The sequence below is a fragment of the Astatotilapia calliptera genome, chromosome 10, assembly GCF_900246225.1.
Source record: "Astatotilapia calliptera chromosome 10, fAstCal1.2, whole genome shotgun sequence".
NCBI classification, from domain to species: Eukaryota; Metazoa; Chordata; class Actinopteri; order Cichliformes; family Cichlidae; genus Astatotilapia; species Astatotilapia calliptera.
This window is the reverse complement of record NC_039311.1, coordinates 8,312,121-8,324,281: the sequence shown is the minus strand read 5'-3', so window position 1 is coordinate 8,324,281 and position 12,161 is coordinate 8,312,121. Positions and strand designations below refer to the sequence as shown.

Below are 12,161 nucleotides of genomic sequence, written 5' to 3'. Positions count from 1 at the left end.
GCTTGCAAAGAAAAGCGTCTGGACTTCTTTAAGTTGCTTGAAGACGTTTCACCTCTCATCCGAGAAGCTTCTTCAGTTCTGAACTGAAGAAGCTTTTAAGTTGCTTGAAGACGTTTCACCTCTCATCCGAGAAGCTTCTTCAGTTCTGAACTGAAGAAGCTTTTAAGTTGCTTGAAGACGTTTCACCTCTCATCCGAGAAGCTTCTTCAGTTCTGAACTGAAGAAGCTTTTAAGTTGCTTGAAGACGTTTCACCTCTCATCCGAGAAGCTTCTTCAGTTCAGAACTGAAGAAGCTTCTCGGATGAGAGGTGAAACGTCTTCAAGCAACTTAAAGAAGTCCAGACGCTTTTCTTTGCAAGCTCCTTTGACTACGATGACCTGGATGACTGAGAACCTTCACAGACAAAGGAGACATATAAGTGACCATTTAGGTAACAACTACTGATTAAACTTGTGAGGTTTATATCATGGCGATGCTTCACCGGTTCAAATGCAGAAAGCCAGCAGTTCATGTTTCGACAAACATTTCTAGTTATAATGGATAGCTTGGTGTTTGTCTGACTGCAGATCAGTTAAAAACACTTAATAAACCAATATTTCCACTGACCACATTACAGCCTTCAGCTATCATGGATTTGTTTTAATCTTTATCTTGAAATGAAACTATAAAAGCTGCCCAAAGTCATAGCAAAACTTCCAGTTGGTTGAGAAAAGTGTATTGTGGGCATGGTCATTAATAATATTTTGTTATTTATGTGACACATAATCACAAACACTGATGTGAGTGAAATTATACTAATACATGCATGTAGTAAACATGTTGCATTTCATATGTATTGAATGGGGCAGTCACATTATTTGAATTGGCGGTTCAATACTTTCACTTGGAAAGACAGTAATAGAAAAAAAACTTGAATTGCATTTTTTTGTGTGAAGCTTTCTTAACATGGTGATATTTCTATTTAAATGTATTTATTTTGAAAGTGGAATGTTTCTATGTTGTCCATACACAACAGAATAAAATCAACCAGACTTTAAACTAACTGTGCTGTTTTTACCTACTCGGTTAAAGGGGATTTGTTCTGACACATAACAGATTGAAAGCTGTTTAAGCGTACTCTGGCAGGACTTCCCGGCTCTGTGGAAAGGTGATAGAATAAACGACCAGCGGGCGGTGGTTAACGATAGGTACAAATAAAGCTGAGGCCACAGAGGTGCCGGTGTCAGAAATGTGACTGAGGGAAACAAAATATGTGAACGAAACATCCTCACGCATTTCACCCCATCAACTCCACCGTGTGTGAGATCTTCAAAGTCACCTGCGAAGAACTGTCTCAGGTGTTATTGGTGTTGGTGTTATCAGTGGACCCACCATATAGGAGTTTCAGTGTGTGGATACCCCCATAGACAGCTGAACCTGCTGTCCCAGAAAAATGAGGTTGTTTCTCTTTTTATGGAAACCATCACCACACATTATTCAGGAAGGCAAATTAATTTACAGTAAAATGGCTTTAAGTGTGCTTATTTTGCAGATGGCCTTCCGCAAAACACCCCAAGTGAAAGTGATTTTAATCCAGTATGTCTTTTTTCACAGTGTTATTTTGTGATGAGTAATTGTACTTGTGTACAGGTAAATAAACTTCTGTTGTCTTTTCTGATGCTTTAATAGAGGGACCTTAAGTCTAAATAGCATAATTAGGTTAGTACACCATCCTCTGTATGCAGGCATCATTTTTTCAGGTATTACTCCATGCAGTCTTCCTCCGTGTAGCACTGAGGGATGGCTCTGTGCCATCTAAAGCTCATCCACACAGTCATGGGTCAGATCACCATAAAAGTGGCAACAAAACCACTCCCTTCACCATGAATTATATTTAGAGCACAGTGGTATGTAGGCTTAACCTGCATCCTCACTGGACTCCTCAGCTGCCACTCAGTTCAACAGAAACACCTCTTGACAGCGAGGATTTTAGACTTTTCTTCTCACAGGAATGTTTTCATCTGTGCTGAGACAAGACAAGGGGTTTAGCTGTGGTGGCTTGTTGAGGACTGGGCATTGATAAGGTCAGAGTAGGAGGGAGGGCACCAAGCAGAATCCCAGAGAAAACTGCCTGAGAGAAGTTTATCTTTGGTGCTGCAGTTTCCTCAGCAGCTCAGGAGAACATGGCCTCGCTGTGAAGTGAAGAGGTCAAGTGACTGAAAGAAATGAACTTTATCAGGTAGGTCTTTCTTAATCTTTCTGGGATGTTACTATTGCTTCGCTAGCAGAATTATTATGAAGAAAAAATATGAAAGGAATTTTGAACAGAGTGAAAGAACTCCACATTCAGCTGTGGTAAAAGAAGTTGATCCATGTGACCATGTGACCATATGGATTTAAATTTTTTGATTTGTTTTTTGATTTTTTTAAAATAATCACTCAGGACATTTTTAAGTATTTTTTTCAAGTTTATTTCTTTTCTAAACCGTAACAAATATGATATGAGATCTAAACTAGACACCTAATTCTGGAGTCGGAGTACTGTGTCACAAGATCAGCGTCGATCCTGAGAGTCTCACCCAGGCCGCTCCGGGGCTATCTCTCAAACACAACCATCTGTGTCCCTGCACTTTTTATCAGATCGTTCTGACAAACATTTATGAGTACAAACGGGTGAATTCATGATCAGCATTCTCTGGGGAAAGTTGAACGTGGGATTTCTCAAGACCAATACTAAATGGATTCATCATACTATATGAATTAACTACATATCTAAACAGTAAAGCAATCAAACAGTTTACACTGAATGTGTGTTTTGTTTTGTTTTAAAAATTAAATGTGTTTAAAATGTAAAAACCTTGAGATGAATCAGTGACATTAAAACTGCACTTGACTGATTTTATGTCGTGTTCTCACATTTAAATGTGTGGCACACTCCTCGTCAGAATTTTTAAAACGGTTCATTAAAAAAAGTCTGAACTGCACTAATAGCAATGTTATCAGTTAGTTATCCAACATGGTATTGTATACTGCAAAGTACAAGTATGACAACAGAGGGGAATTTTAGATTTACATACAAATCAGACTCATGTGCCCTTGACCCTGTGCTATGGTGGATTATTGTGCTATACACAATAACATGAAAAGGAAAGTTCTGATAGGACTCTATGTAGTCCTGCAAAAAACTAAATGCACCTTCCCTATTTCCACAGGAACTGAGAAGGTAAATAGCAGCTAGATACTACTAATAATACGTCTTTAAATGAATAACTAATTAAATAATCATCAGCAAGTGGGACCACCTCTGTAAAAGTAGAGGTTTTGGTAGTTTTAACACAGTGCCACACTTCCCTGCATGCCCAGGTGTCAAATGTGAAATTTTATGATATTTCATTTAGAAAAGGACCAAACTTGCTTGAAAGGAAAAAGCCTTTCTGCAAAGAACCTGGCAGCATGCCTTAGGTTTGCAAAGTTGCATCTTTGCAAACCTAAGCAAAACCCCTTATACCAGTTGTCAAGCAGTGGTGGAGGGGTGATAATTTGTGCTTGTTTAGCAGCCACAGCCTCTGAGATCCTTGTAGGCACTGAGATGACCATGAACTCCTCTGTATACCAAAATATTCTAGTGTCAAACGCGAGGTCATCTGCCTGACAGCTAAAGCTTAGCTGAAATTGGCTCATGTAACAGGACGATGGCAGTCATTCACAAATGTGCATGGAAACGTTCTTACCCTGAGCAAAAAACAAGTGTGCACTCAAAATCTCTATCAGAGTTATGAAACGTTGGCAATGGAATATTTTGTTCTTACCCCCATAGATATGTTCTGAACCAACAGGGCTTATGCAGTCTCCATATTATCTGCATACTGCCATGCTCCCATTTCTCTACACAGAAAAATATGTTTACCTGAAGGTAAATTAAAGAAAGTGGAGACAATACATATTTCCTCATATAGAGATTTAGAATTCTGATTAACATATAAACTATTGTATGAACAAAACAAGCTGGTGGGAACGTTTCCTGAGCCTTATTCTAATTTTGCATGTGCAAATATGACAGCTAACAATCACCTTATAAAAGTCCAGTCAGTCAATCAACTAATTTGTAAATATCATCATCATTTCATTTACTAAAGCTTATCACGTTGTTTTTATGGTAATAAGTGGTGATATGGTATGGTAATAAGTTACTTGACAGGTTAAGTCTGCCATATTACTTAGTTTATTCAAATAAAACATTTCCCCCTCTACTTACAGGCCTTTCTTCTGGTTTTGCCAATAAAGCTGAGGGGACAGTTGTAAGACGGTATGGCTGACTGGAACTTGTTAGGGAAGCTGCTGGAAAGTGCTCAGGAACACTCCACTGTAGTGGGTAAAGTCTGGCTGACAGTGCTGTTCATCTTCCGCATCCTGGTGCTGGGGGCTGCTGCTGAGAAGGTGTGGGGCGACGAGCAGTCCAGCTTCACGTGCGACACCAAGCAGCCGGGTTGTCAGAACGTCTGCTATGACACGACCTTCCCCATTTCTCACATCCGCTTCTGGGTGATGCAGATCATCTTTGTCTCCACGCCCACTCTCATTTATCTTGGTCATATCCTTCATTTGGTCCGCATGGAGGAGAAGGAGAAGCAGAAACAAAAGGAGCTTGAAGACCAGCAGCAAGTATTCTGCCATAAGGACAAAAAGCCCTCAGTTAAAGACAAACAGGGCCACGCACGTTTACAAGGTGTGCTACTGCGGACCTATGTCTTCAACATTATTTTTAAGACCCTGTTTGAGGTTGCGTTTATTGTAGCTCAGTATTTTCTATATGGGTTTGAGCTCAAGGCCATGTACACCTGCGACCGCTGGCCTTGCCCAAACATGGTGAACTGCTACATCTCCCGCCCCACTGAGAAGACAATCTTCATCCTTTTCATGCTGGCTGTGGCCTGCGTCTCACTGCTGCTCAACCTGGTGGAAATGTACCATCTAGGTTTTACAAAGTGCCACCAGGGTCTTTGTTGCAGGAGTTCAAAAGCCGCACGTGAAGGTTCCAAAGCCCTGAGTGAGCCGGTCATGCCCTTTGTCCCAAACTATAACTACTTTGGAGGTCATTCTGCTGTGCCTGAACTTTTCCCTACAGACTCAAAGTACAGCATGCCAGAGCCAAACTCTGCTTACAGCCCCTACAACAGCAAGGTGGCCTACAAGCAGAACAGAGATAATATGGCCGTGGAGAGGAAAGGCAAAGCGGAAGAAATTGATACAAAGGGGAGAAAAATCTCCAGTCCTGTCCTTGAGATGTCCATCGAAAATCAGCGCAGAAACAGTCAGTCAAGCAAGCACAGCAACTTCAAGAGCAGGATGGATGACCTGAAGATCTAAGAATCTACTGAATATTAATGCAAGAAGACTCAGGAAAAACTGGAGACACCAACATGTAATAATATGTAAAATATGAGTGTGAAAGACGTTAGAAGAAAAATGAGGTAAACACAAAGCAGATAAAAGGCTGGAAGCCAAGATTTAAGAGCACTCAGGGAGACACGCTGGAGGCAGAGCATGTGTAAAGTATTGTGATTATCATGTGAAAAATAATAACAGCAGGCTTCAGTGAAAACATCTTACTTCTACTTAACTTCAACTGGAGGTTGAAGCCGTTTCTTAGATCAGATAATCTCCTTATGTTAGTAACAAGGAAGCTCATAAGAAAAGAGCAAGTGTTTAGAAAGCTGGTTTAACCTCATGACACTATTTTACTTTGTTTCCACTCTGAGTCTGACAGATACATGACCAGGGGTCCGTTCTTCGTACCTCGCTTACATCCAAGATCAAATGACAAATCCAAGATCAAATCATCGCGCTAACTTTGAGCTCGCTATTCCGGTTCTCCGAACACACCTGTTGTTGACGATTAGTATAGCTGGATGAAGTAATGTGAGATCACTGGGTGGCTTAACAGGGGCTACGCATCGATAGTAGAAACATTGATCGGCAACCCTTTGATTGGTCGGCGAAAATGTCGAAGGAGCGCGCTCGGTATTATTCGGCAGCAGAGCAAGAACTCTTGATTGAGGGATTTCAGGAGTTTCAGAGTTTAATTAAAACGCAAGGGAACACTGCAAAGACTGCAAAAGCAAGGAGAGAGGGCTGGCAGAAAGTTGCTGACAAATTAAACTAGTAAGTAATTTAATAATAATAATAATAATAATAATAATAATAATAATAATAATAATAATGGATTGGATTTATATAGCGCTTTTCAAGGCACCCAAAGCACTTTACAATGCCACTATTCATTCACTCTCACATTCACACACTGGTGGAGGCAGCTATGGTTGTAGCCACAGCTGCCCTGGGGCAGACTGACTGAAGCGAGGCTGCCATATCGCGCCATCGGCCCCTCTGGCCATCACCAGTAGGCGGTAGGGTAACTGTATTATATTATATTATATTATATTATATTACATTATATCCTCTTTCACATTAGAGCCACAACAGGACCCACTAGAACATGGGAACAAGTAAAAGTGAAATATAAGAATATTCTGCAGAATGGTAATATTTATCACTTATATTGCTTTTAGTCTCTTGAAAAGAGACCCTGGAATAATCTGTTTGTTTATAACAGCAACCAAGAAAAGGGCAGAGCAAAAAAAGACAGGTGGTGGTCCTGCACCCCCTCGTCAACAAGTTGGTTAAGTAAATAATACCCTCACGGGAAAATCGATATCTCTCTATGAGCACACTGTCGCGCTGAGCTAAAGGATCCTGTCTATCCCGCAATATACGCTGAATTCTGAAAACTCTCCTTATCAATCTTGCACCTTCTGCAATGGGCTGCTCGCGTATACGGACAGGACATGGCTGCGACAGACTTCCCAAATCCACCTTCGCTTTTATAGCCGTGGTCTCTCATCTTGATTACACGAAGTAATTTACTATTACTACTCTAAAATATGAATTACATCTGAAATAATCAAATACATGAAATAGAATGATTAATAGTACATTTCCCTTTTTTAAGGAAATGACCTGTATGTATCTGTATGGAATCAATAAAAGGATCAAGTACTGCATTATCTTTAGTTACATTGATAATATTTATTTATGGTAAAACAGTGGTAAAATATCGCTGTTGCTTTCGTATAAATGAAGCGGACATACCTGAGTGGCCGCGATCTAATCCTGTTTACATAAAGTAAGCCTGCTCCCGAGCAGGTTTACGCTTACGGATCTGTTGCTATGACAGCAAGTCCCGGATGAGCTTCGGGGAACCGAATGATCCAGGATCACGCGAAATCGTCAACAATCAAATCCAGCTAACTTACTTAGCGAGGTACGAAGAACGGACCCCAGGTAACTCAAAACTTTTTGTTTACAGCTGTATTACTTAAATGAGTACTGTGAGATGAGAATAGAAGATAAAATAAGCTATACTGGACTAATAAAAATGTTTTACTGAAAGAAACTGTGGTTTTTCCCATGTTATTGATTGTTGCTTTTATTGCTTAAATTACTGCAAAAATATTTGCTTATTGATGAGGATTTAATACAGAAAGTACTTATGCTACAGGCTTCCTTGTATTGTATTTGTGATGTACTTTGATTAAAAGCCCCAAAACAAACAAGTGTTTTTTCAAAATCCCTGTTTCAGAATATCAGATGTACTCAAGGATCAAAGTGGGATTTCTATGTTTCTTTTAGCATAGTGCTTCTGGGTTAATTAGTGCTCGTTTTGTCTGGAAATGTATTTGTACTCTACTATCGTAATTAACTTTACTTGGGTGGCTGTATCTCAGGAGGTAGAGCAGGTCACCTACTGATTGGAAGGTTGGTGGTTTGATCCTTGGCTCCTCCAGTCTGCATGTCAAGTATCCTTGGGCAAGATACTAACCCCAACTTGCTCTCCGATGCATCCATCGGAGTGTGAATGTGTGTGAATGTAGTTAGATAGCACTAAGTATAGATAAAGTGCTTGTGAGAATGGGTGTGATTGGGTGAATGTGGCATATTGTATAGAGCGCTTTGAGTACTATACTTTGAGAGTAGAAAAGCGCTATATAAGAATCAGTCCACTTACCATTTATTTCATATTTTACTATTGAGAAGCACTTTGGTGTACCTCTGGTCTTTAAATGTGCTATACAAATAAAGTATTGATTGATTGATTATTTGATTTGACAGGTTGCAGAATTTTAAAACTGAATTAAATTTTTCTTTCTTCTTTGTACAGTTTGTGATCAGGTAATACGATACTCACTGCTCTTTGTGAATTTTCACAAGATAGTGGGAAAAATGTTTCATCACTCATCCAAATGACTTCTTCATTCTCAGAATTGAAGTGACAAATATTTCTCCCACTGAAAACGTTACGTCCAGATGAACAGAATCAACCTTTTGGGATTTACTTACCTGGATGATTGAGCATAAATCAAAAATATATTTCAATTTGTTTAGCAAGACATCAAGCCTTTTCGTAATTTGAAAAAATAAGTATATAAAAACAAAAACCTATATTGATGTCACATACACACTTTTGCAGCTTTTATAGAATGCAGTCAATGATTGTGTGATGCAAATTAAAGTTTTAGCCATACAAAATGTATTAATAATCTCACAGCACAGCAAATGTCACAGTTCCAGAGCCAAACAACAGCAACTTGACATTCATGCAGGCCTCATATGAAATGAGTAATACTACAGGGATTATGAAACCGTTCATTCACTTAATTTGTAATTAATATGTGCATTATGTTTAGATTTCAAGTATCTGGAAAGTGTGATCGGCAAAGTTTGGTTTGGATAGTCATGGCATTGTGAAGGTTTTAGTCTTTCAGTGGATGAAGCCTGAGAAATGGTTTGCATACATCCAAGGCAAATCCTTACAGGATATGGTCAGTGGGGCAGTTTGCTGGTGTACTTAAAGTCTTACTTAGTTTAATCGCTGAATACTATGCTGCTCTGAGTGTTCGAAGTTAGCCTATGATGCAACATTTCAACATTTGAATACTGATGGGAACTGGGGGGTTTTCTGTCCAAGAGCTGTGTTGCAATATTAACTCAATCTGCAGTATATCAGTGCAGCCCTGCTATTTTCTTTTACAAGAGGCTGTCACATTAGCTGCTCGGTTTCCACCAGCTGCACCAAGACATACAGATTGAGGACAGTGTGGATGGACCCATTTCCAAAACACATGCCATCATACTGGTGAGAGCTATGCTTCAAAGGCTTCCTGTCTCCAAGCCCAAAATAACTCACTTGCACACTTGGGGGAGGATTGTGGGTGAAACTGTGGGTAGGGAACCAAAATAGCAGTCTGTTGCAAACTAAAATAAATACAGAATAGACAGTTCATCAAATTATGAAGCTGCACGTATGCTTGGTAAATCATGATTCATTTAGCCAAACACTGATTGGACTTCAAGGGCAGTCTGTTCATTCATTCATTCATTCATTCATTCATTCATTCATTCATTCATTCATGTATTTGTTAAGAACTGTAAATATTCAGTAGCTGTAAATGAAAAAGTTTTGTAGTTTATTTGATTTGAACTTTTTATCATATGTATTTTATGATCACAAGTCATACTGAGAATGATCATATTTTAAACATCAGCAGCATCATGCTGGTTTAGCCATGACAAGGGCATGATCTAAGGCTAAGGCAAATGTTATAAACCAAAATAAAATCTCTCAGATTTCCAAAGCAGGAAAATCTTCCTTGACAGACCCAACGGGAAACTGAACAGGTGACAGGGGTCATTAGGTTATGAACTTTGGGCTAACAACCATATGCAACCAAATCTCTGAGCCAGAATAGTATGCAGAGACCATTCATTATAGAGTGCCACTGTTCCTCATAAATCAGGCTGACAGTTCACGCTCTTGGACAAGTCAAGGATGGGACCTTTTACTGCAAAACTGATGACTTATTGTGGGCCTTGTCATATGACCCTATGTTTTTATGAATTCATGCTGTGTTACAGACCAGGCTTTTACACTAATGCAAAAGACTCATATCATGCTTCTTTTTCTGAAAGTCACTAAAAGGTGACCTTCAACACCCCAACATACTGTACATATCATGTAGGAGGCCAGAAAGTAGGCAACTGTTTTGAGCATGCTCTACTGTCTAACAGCATTGTATTCCCACCACACACCAACGCTTTTAAAGCACTCATTTACTGTTCAAGAAACCGTGTGCATTATAGTATTATATTCTTGTAAAATAGTTTATTTATGTTGTTTGTTGGTGTTGAGGAAGAATACTAACTAACTAGAATATTGCTGGGCAATAATTGGACATATGTAAATATTTTTGCGCATGCTGTGATGGTTTCAGCTGTTTTTTATTTGCGTAATGCGAAAGTTCCATCTACATCTACAGACCTCAGGAGAAAATCTTGCCAGGAAGTGTTTTATTCACAATTACATCAACACATCTCCGCGAAGTGTTATTGTATGGAAATCTTTAACCCCCTATTGTCTAGCGTACGATATTTGATACATGCAGGGCTTTTTTTTTTTTTAGACTTCTGTCGTCATCACCCCCCCTCCCCAAAAATATAAATAAATAAATGCACAATTAATTTTGCAAGTAATTTTTTTAATGCTAGATGTACCAAATACAATAAAAATTAATTAACTTGAATGGACTCACTGGTTATATTAAAATATGGAATATTTTAATTTTTATGGAATATGGAAATGAAAATGTCACTAATTTCTTTTAAAAAAAAATTTAAAAAAAAAGATTACATTTTTAATAATTTTTTAATTTTAACAAATATATTTCTTAAATATTCAAATAAAGTATTTATTCAAGATGTTTATTTATTTTCTGTGACATTTACAGTGTTGTTTATCTGTCCCTCCTCCAACTCTTAACTGAAATCACTGGTGCATTGACATCAGCAGCAGTGACTGATGATTGTCAAAACCATGTTGTGTTTTGTAGCTTATAAAAATGCTGACCCTTTTTGCTTATGGAGATTCTTAATCAGTTATGATAAAAGACTGTCTTCTATGCCCTTTTGCAAAAATAAACAGAACTATCCCCATATGGTATCACACGGACTAAAATAACCCGCACAAGCTGAAGCTCAAGTGTCATGAATATGAACTAAATGAGTGTAAGTCACGTGTGACTGTGTGTGTGTGTGCGTGTCACATTGTGAGCAAGAATTAACTGTGGTCACTGATGATCATTCATAGAATCTTTACTCTTTATTCTAGTTCATCTGTATGAGAATAAAAAATATAATCAAGCAAGTAAACAGAAATATCTCAGCATCAGATATTGTGCAAATCAAACATTCAGTCAAAAGCCATAAACAACAAAAGCTGTAGACGATGAGGATATGGTTAACCATACTTATTCAGCAGTAGCAGCTGGAGTATTATCCATGCCAACTGTATACACTCTCATGCTTAATGGGAGAACTGCCAGCATGCCAGAGAAAGACTTCCAACCCTCTGAATTCTTCCTTCCTCCCAATTCGTGTACTTTCTATTATTTTCCCATGAAAAAGTATTACTGCCACCATCATTTTTCAGAAGTGACACCTGAATAATTATGGTTAGGAAACAGTGCACATCAAAAAGTTTCTCTTAATCACTGGTCTAGCAAAAAGAACGATAAATCAATCCTTGAAAGCATACTTTTTCTCTTCACTTATCTTTAACAACCCATCAAGTAATCAAAAATTGGCAAAGCATGCAATAACTCATAATCCATGTAAATCCTTTTACATTAAATTGCAGGCAAACAGTCAGATTGAAGCGTCACGCCAGGTCAGAGGTGATGTGACCGCTATAAATAATGAACTGAGTGGCTGATTTGAAACATTGCACTATGATCAGTTATTGATTTCTCTTGCTGAGACTGTCAGTACTGTTTCAACTCTCTGGTGAGCGCCGAGGTCACTCATCAAGCTTTGGATTTAAGATCAATGTAGCGTATTATGATAGCTTCATTGCACTGATCATGTAAATCATTTTAAGATCAACTCCAATTAGAAACGCTTATTATCAGTTAGAACAACTTATGCTATGAATATAAAGCATGTCTAAATAATGCAGTTATTACACAAAAAGCACTTATGATTGGTCCCTAAGTCCTAAGTTTAAAAAAAAAAAAAAAAAAAAAAAAAAAAAGCACTTAAACAGGAAAATAAATCTTTCCCATCATATGAC

The 12,161-nt window shown here is 38.4% G+C and overlaps 1 protein-coding gene across 1 annotated transcript; it reads left to right on the top strand.

Moving 5' to 3' along the window:
* The first annotated feature begins 1,922 nt into the window (after nucleotides 1–1,922).
* gja2 (gap junction protein, alpha 2) lies at nucleotides 1,923–5,805 on the top strand. Its single transcript, XM_026182626.1, has 2 exons — nucleotides 1,923–2,219; nucleotides 4,238–5,805. Exon 2 carries the CDS (start codon nucleotides 4,289–4,291, stop codon nucleotides 5,345–5,347), a length of 1,059 nt encoding a protein of 352 aa, XP_026038411.1. The 5' UTR covers nucleotides 1,923–2,219; nucleotides 4,238–4,288; the 3' UTR covers nucleotides 5,348–5,805.
* The last annotated feature ends 6,356 nt before the right edge of the window (nucleotides 5,806–12,161 follow it).

Bases quoted from the DNA above. Each gene is read 5' to 3' on its own strand.
- gja2 (XM_026182626.1), top strand. From the start codon at position 4,289: ATGGCTGACTGGAACTTGTTAGGGAAGCTGCTGGAAAGTGCTCAGGAA.